This window comes from Myripristis murdjan, chromosome 5, assembly GCF_902150065.1.
Source record: "Myripristis murdjan chromosome 5, fMyrMur1.1, whole genome shotgun sequence".
Classification (NCBI taxonomy): domain Eukaryota; kingdom Metazoa; phylum Chordata; class Actinopteri; order Holocentriformes; family Holocentridae; genus Myripristis; species Myripristis murdjan.
Genome location: NC_043984.1, coordinates 16,473,221 through 16,480,692, shown reverse-complemented (window position 1 = coordinate 16,480,692; position 7,472 = coordinate 16,473,221). Strand labels below are relative to the sequence as shown.

At 41.6% G+C, this 7,472-nt stretch overlaps 1 protein-coding gene across 1 annotated transcript; it reads right to left on the bottom strand.

Moving 5' to 3' along the window:
* On the bottom strand, window positions 1-6,574 carry ptgis (prostaglandin I2 (prostacyclin) synthase). Its single transcript, XM_030051619.1, has 10 exons — window positions 6,491-6,574; window positions 5,494-5,617; window positions 5,048-5,223; window positions 4,765-4,911; window positions 4,508-4,620; window positions 4,203-4,384; window positions 2,150-2,312; window positions 1,661-1,842; window positions 779-930; window positions 1-204 (listed from the first exon to the last, which is right to left on the bottom strand). Exons 1-10 carry the CDS (start codon window positions 6,559-6,561, stop codon window positions 51-53), a joined length of 1,464 nt encoding a protein of 487 aa, XP_029907479.1. The 5' UTR covers window positions 6,562-6,574; the 3' UTR covers window positions 1-50.
* Window positions 6,575-7,472: the final 898 nt, after the last annotated feature.

Below are 7,472 nucleotides of genomic sequence, written 5' to 3'. Positions count from 1 at the left end.
AAACAAACAAACAAAAACATCTACATCTGTTATTTGAGCTGAAACAGATCTTAGTGCCATGTCCTCTTGAGTCTGTAGCGGACCTGCAGGTCTCCATCAGGCTGGAGCATCCCAAATCCATAGCGGCTGGGGTTTACTGGAGGAACTTTAGCCTGAGGGTCGCATATCTCCAGATCAAGATGGGTAAGGACCAGGAACACAAACCTAGAGAAGGACAGGACAAAAATGTTCAGACCGGGTGACAAGCCAAATACTGACATATGTTTTATCACACCAAGAGCGGCTGGGATGGTATGAGTTTATTTATGATAAAATAAAAACATATGATTAAAAATCACATTCCATCAATCAAATCAGCCAATCAGATATGAGTTAAATACTTAAGAATTTCCAATTTCCAAAGGTAGCCCTCCTGAAGGCAATCTGCAAATCAGAACTAACTACTTTGCTCCCAATTTTTCATTGTGGATTGCAGAGATTGACCATTACAACTGGATAAATAACTTTGTAACTCAATACATTGTCTGGCAAAAACCTCAACCACTTCCACACAATACAGTACAGAGTAAAAGCAATTACTATATTACAGCTAGTTGCCAATAATCATGAAGCACAGGAAAGCTGGGCTGAACAATAATGTGGGAGATGTAGTGGTTGATGTAGTGCTCAGAATGTGTTTATTGGGAATGCATTGCTCATTGGAAAATCCTCTGATTTAAAAACTCATGCTACATCACGTGATGATTTGAACCTAAAAACAGATTATTTTCATACTCACTGTTTAATGCCACGAATAGCAAACTCTTTCCCAACGCAAACGTTTGTCCCTGCGCCCCACGGCATGCTGTGGTACTTCACCCTTTTTCCATCCTTGTAGAATGTATTCTTCTCTGTCATGTCATCATTTAGGAAGCGGTCAAATTTGAATTTCTGTTGAGTGGAGACAGAAAATAAACACATGAATTGGATGCTGCATTACAATTTCACTACATCTTCTATAATACTGTACAAATACAAACTGTGAAGTCCAACCCTTTAAGACTCTTTCAAGAGAAATAATATATTGTGAACGATCAGGCTCTTTTATGAATGCTTGCCCTTCTGACCACATATTGCAATTTGATTTTTAATTGAAGACATTTACCAGCTAATCTCAATAAATAATACCACTTAAATCCTGCCTCCATTTAACAACTGCCTCGTGCATCATGTTGTACATTATAATGGCATCTTAAGATACTACACCGAAGGCAGAAAATTACATGCACTATGTGCTGATTCCATAGAGGAAAATGGTTTAATGATAAAGGCTCCATATCCCTCATCACCATCTCCTGCGCTTATAACACTGAGGAGCGGGGGTGCAACGCTTTGTTTACTGCATTAATAATAAATTCTGCCAATTCAACTGCATCAGTTCAAAGACACAAATAGACTGAATCGCTCTGACTTTGGCCTGAATTAAACTGAACTGAATGAAATTGTTAGAAAATAAAAATAATTATTCAACTGAATCACCAATTAGTGAATTGTGAATTGAATTTAACTTTTGTCAAAGAAGTAGCATATCAGTAGCATGTGCAGTTTTTAAAAACTTTACTACATTTCTTTATGTGTTGTTCATGCACTGATTCTGGCCGGCATCAGGACATCATAGTACCTGTGGTTCCTGGTGTATCTGTGGGTCCATCTGAGGGCTGAGGAATGGGAACAGACAAACCCTGTCGCCTCGTCTGAGGTGGTAATTCTGGCCATTGGCCATGTGCAGGGTCTTGTCCTGCACCACCTCTCTGGTGATGATTACCGCAGCGGTGAGCCGTAGGGTCTCACTCAAAACACTATCTGCAGAATGGAAGGGACAGCACAGTGGATGATGTCAGTGGAAGTTAAATCAGCGGCGCCCTCGGGCGTAATTTGGAAAGGCACAAACATTTGCACAGATATGAATATATGAAAAAAGCAATTATTGCTTTTCTAATTGAATAAAAGGTCAAACTTTTTTTCTGTTGCGTACACTGCACTCATCTTGTTTTTCTCAACAGGTCAAAGGAGCCTCTGTTCTTTATTTCCATCTCATTGGTTGGGTTAAGCCCTGAGGTGGGAGAGTTCAAGTGAATAATTGAAAAGACTGCTAGCAGCTCCGCCTTACCAAACACAGGTGTGCTGTGTGTTTCCAGCTTGTTGAGGGGGGGTTGCTGTAGGGAGCTGTCCTGTGGAGCGAGGCCTCTGATCTCTGCCTTTACAGCCTTCATGGCCTCAGGGTGAGTGAGCAGGAAGCCAAGGAGCCAGAAGGCAGCAGGTCCAGCATTACCCTACATAGGAAAAAAAAAACCATCCAATTCTCAGTCTTTGAGGTCAGCATGACGCACTTGTATGTGCAAAAGAGTGCAGAAGTTCTGGGCAGGTCAACATATGCTTTCAACAAGGAGTGACTTTCTCTAAATGATGATTTATTTCTAATGATTAATCTACTCTAATTGATTAAACTAATGTCAAATCTGTGTGGTGCTGTCTGAATATTGCTGATATGAGGAAACGCCACTGAATCCATCCAGGCTTTGTTGCCACTGCTGTCAGCCGCTCATGGAGAGACTCCTGAGCCTGTCAAAAAATAATTGCTGTGGGTTAAGGGAACTGTTCTTCCTATCTCTGTGCATCTCAGGTCAGCTCTAACCTGACAGCCAGGGCAAATGCCAAACAGTGAGCAGAGGCGCATCAAATTGTATCCCTGCCAGGTCACCAGACCTGCAGATCTAAAAGTGTCCCAGAGCTTGTACAGGAGTCATGGTGAGTTGGTACATGGCTTTGGCTAAATCTCAGCATTGTATTTCACACGCTCTATCTATCTCAGTCTGTTTGTCTGTAACTAATGTTTGCGTTCATTCCAACTAAATCACATACACTTTCTGGCATACATCACCAGTTTCATCTAATCCCTCCATATTCTCCAGTAGTGCTGCAGTTTCTGGCCCAGACTGGGATCATGTGTTCCAACATCCCAGCAGACATGATCACGACTATAATAAAAACGCTTAAGGACTGGCTGTCCTTCCAAAACAGAGCGCAGGGGCAGAAAGAGCCCAGAGTGAATGCTTTGGCCAAGGTCCCTGCCCACTTACATACACTAAGTTGCCTCCAGTGTCATAGAGTGTTCATGCAGTGTCCCAGTGAGAGTGGAAGATAACAGAAAGCTAAAGCTGTTGGAGCTAAAATGTAGCATGTCAGAGTAGCAGACATGAACACAGTCAAACAGCATGCTATCTCCCCCTGCTGGCAGCACCCAGCAGTGGCAGCCAATAGCTTTGGACTTGTTTGAACTAGTTGGGCCAAGGAAGTGTCTGCGGTTTCAGCTTCTCTCTGTCTGTCACACAGGCTTTAAACCTGCAATGCACTGCAGATAATCATACATTTAGTCACTTGCTTGACTAAATATATGTGCAAATTTCAAATGTATACAGTAACCATTTTCTGTACAAATAAAAGTCATAAATGTGGTTTAATTTTGCATTTCAAAAAAGAAAGAAAGAAAGAAAGAAAGAAAGAAAGAAAGAAAGAGTATTAGTGTATTGAAAATCTCTCCAAATATTTTGCACTGGATAAACAGCTGCTGGTAGAGCTGCTTACTAGAAAACAGTGAAACATTGGTTATACTGGGCAGCTCCCAAAGCATGAATATGTGTAACTGTGTGACTGTGAAGCAGAGTGTTGTTGAAAATCGGTCAGCATTCGCACCCAGCATGAATAAATGCTAAAAAAAAATAAATAAATTGCATGGGTTATACACTCCCAACCTACAGCTGGCTCTCCTCTGACCTGAGACATTCCAGCTCATTGTGCTCGGATGAGGTGATGCAACCTGAAACAACGGTATGTGTCATGGAAACTGAATCACATGATCAAAACTTGGCCACATTCCATTCTCTAATAATAACCACTTTGAAAACTGAGTCACAAGTTGAGGCATATAATTCTAAGAAACTGGTGGGGAGGAAGGCGTGGGGGTTCTCTCTTCTGCTTTGATGGAAGGCTGAGAAAAACACCATGGATGGGAAGTCAAGCATAACTTCGTTTGTGTGTTTACTTGGAATTTTGCCTACAAGTATCAGAAGCACACACAGGAAGAGAGAGAGAGAGAGAGAGAGAGAGAGAGAGAGAGAGAGAGAGAGAGAGAGGGAGGGAGGGAGGGAGAAAATAACTCTAACCTGGGTGGCCCATAGCTGTAAGAGTAAAGCTCGCTTCTGCATCTCGGCATCCACTCCCTCCTCCTGCAGATAGCACTGGTAGCTCTGCTGCCAGCAGCCGACCTCTGACCCTCTCCTCAGCCAGGTTGTGGACAGCAGCTCCCATAGTCGCTCCCGGGATGAGTTCGCTTTTCTGCTTTCCTCTGTTGGAGATTCAAAATACATGCATATTTACATACTGTGCAGTGTATGCAAAGTAAGAAAGTCAGAGCAAAATGACAATGAGAGACAAGATGGACGGTGTCTGTGCATGCATGCATGCTTACCTCGCTTGAGTGTGCAGCGTGCCATTTTTGAAAGAAGACCATCAAACTTGCGGAACTCTGTGTAGACAGCAGTGGCATCGTCACCCCTCTCAAACAATGTGAGATACCCAGCCCTAAGCAGAACAACAAAGTTGAAAAACAAACAAAAAAAGGTTTATAATGCTGTGTGCAGCATGTTGCCTGTGCTCTGGAAACCTGCTGAAGCACCTAAACCATGGCAGTCTTTTCTAGTGTCTTGCTGGGTCATGGAATATTACCTGAAGAGAAGGCTGTAGCAGAGGCTGAAGAGTCCATCCTGTTTCCACTCTGAAGGACTGCAGCCCTTCTGGTCATCCATGAGCAGTGTCTGGAGGTGGGTTTTCATGGAGCTGCTGAGCTTTGAAAGATTCAGACCATGGAAATGCCTGCGGGAATGCCATATAAAAACTGCATCTGAATGGAGATTTACTACACCCACTGAAACCATTTTTTTTTTTTTGTTTTTTTTTCTAATTTAACAATTCATACGGTCTGTCTTTAAATGATGCATTCATTACTCACCGTTCCATCCATTCCCTCTCTGATGTAGAGCTGGTGTTGGGCAGCTGCAGACTGAAGACCCTTTTGATAATCTGATTCTTGTAGCGGGTGAAATCCAGCGACTTTGTGTCATATAACACTGAATCATAGGAGTTTGGATCCAACAGTACCGTAACATAATGACCAGCAACACAGACCTAAGACAAGATCACTTCAATGAGTCATCTACTTATTGTTTTCATTCTATTTTGCATTAGCTCAGATACTCAGACCAACTTCTTTATTGCATCGCTAAGTAACAGCACTTCAGCCACACTATTTCATCTTAAAATGCACTGTTTCGATTTATTTGTCTTTTCATTAGAAGCAGTAAGGAATGGTCACCCATTTGAGTCAGTTCAACTTTTGCTCTGCAGTGCTACTTGTGGATGAATTGAGGATGATGTCCTTTTGTTGCAAGCACTTACTGTGAATATATCCCCATGTTTCTCTTTCATCCGTGTCAAAAACTTTGCGGCATCTTTCCCAAACTCCAAGGCGTGCCCCAGCCATGGCAGGAAGCCTTTGTCCAGTGGTGGCTCATTTTTCTGTCTGTCAAGTACAGGCAAAACCCATAAAACACAGCAATTCAACGGAAGAATGAAGTTCCTTCATACTCACTCATTCATGAATCTCAACCAGCAGGTTTGAAGTTAATGTGAGGTCATGCTCAAATGCTTCCTTTTGTGTGGTTTTATCACCGTGCAGTAACTGCCAGTTCAAACAGCGCAGAGTTTCAGCTCTGAAGCACATGATATTCTGCCCTTTAGTTCACCTTAGTTCATTTACAGGTGTCGACTTCCTCACAGATGACTGATGCACAGCTCCATTGAGAAAGAACGACTACAGAAATGTGACTGTGATCTAGGATGAGGTAATTTTCAAGACTGCATTGTTTGCTTTTTCCATGAGTAGCCTATTCCCCCACCAGAATATTGTTTTACATTCATTAATTTCACTGCAGCCATGAAAGTTCACACAGTATTTGATGAAAAGAGCATCAGTGAATGGCAACATCGGCAACATTTGTGCTTATCTGAAATTTACCGTCACCCTGTGGTCATTCAGAACTGAGCAATGGGTGTTACTTATTTCCTGTCATAAGATTAAAGGGAAATGCACAGAATCTTGCTTAACATCAAGTTAGCAAACACCACACAGCACTCTTCAAATACTCTTATTTTAACACTTGAATAACCACATATTCTGTCATGTTATAAATTAACTTACATATTGCTACATCATTAACTTACACCATTCATGAATTTTGCTCTTGTAAATTGTAATTTAGTCTTTGCAGAATATTCTTTTACAATATTTTTCAAGCAGCTATGACTCATTCAGGTTCAAACAGCCTAATAAATCATCATTTGTTGTTGAGGATTTATAATATACAGTAATGAACAAATGTATGCAAGACTTTACCTTGTGCGAGAGGAGTAAAGGAGAACAAGTAGGAGAAGTCCATTAAGCAGTAAGAATATTGTCCCGAACATGTTCCCGTGATACTCTGATTCATGCGCTCTGCCACAGCTAATTTATTCTGTGTGACGAGCCACACCTATGGAACTTGATTGACCAATAATCCGCTTCCCAGTGAAGTGGGCGTGGAAAGGTGTGGGTGGTGACACACAGTAGCATCCGGTGTGGATTAACTCAGGAAAACCAGAAACTCTACACCATCTCAGACAAGACAGATGAAGTCATTACTGTGAAAAACAAAATGTGCCTGGTAGAACAGTTCTAAGATCTTTTCAGAACAATGTCAGACTCGCACGGTGTATTCCTGTTACACTACACACACACAGCGCTCCCCTCACCTGCTAGAACATTCCACAGCAGTGACATCACCGAAGTGAAGGGACTCTTTGTTACGTTTGTACTGTATGGGTTCATGTGGATTGTGGTTGTTTCATACTGGTTATCAAACCCTCACCCTTTATTGGTGGTAAAATCGTCCATGACCACATTAAAATTTCGCTACAAATGACACTTGGTGCCATGTCTATTTTTAGTTACCTCAAGCACAGTCAAAGCTGTAAATATTGACAGTATGACTCTGTCACAGCGAAACCACTGATGAATGTTGATGACATCTTAAAATAAAGATGAATCAGTGAGTTCCCAAGCATGTTGAGCCTTGATTATCTCCGTAAGACAACAATACTCATCTTACCATTGATGATGATAAATCCTTTCATCACAACCAAGACTGAAAACATAGATACAGTTCAAGCGTACGTAAACAAACTGAGTGATTCATAATGCCTCTCTGTGATCCATGATGTCACTGTCTTCTGACGATGGCTTATGATTAATATTTTTTATACTTGATGATTTTTAGGATATTTTATGATTCTGTCAGTCATTTCTTATTTCCTGTAACATGCTGCATGTTAAGTGGTCA

Coding starts and splice junctions, on each gene's coding strand:
- ptgis (XM_030051619.1), bottom strand. CDS start 6,561: ATGTTCGGGACAATATTCTTACTGCTTAATGGACTTCTCCTACTTGTT. Junction 4,912..5,047: donor GAGAGGGAATGGATGGAACG/GTGAGTAATGAA, acceptor GCATTCCCGCAG/GCATTTCCATGGTCTGAATC. Junction 1,843..2,149: donor ACACAGCACACCTGTGTTTG/GTAAGGCGGAGC, acceptor TCCATTCTGCAG/ATAGTGTTTTGAGTGAGACC.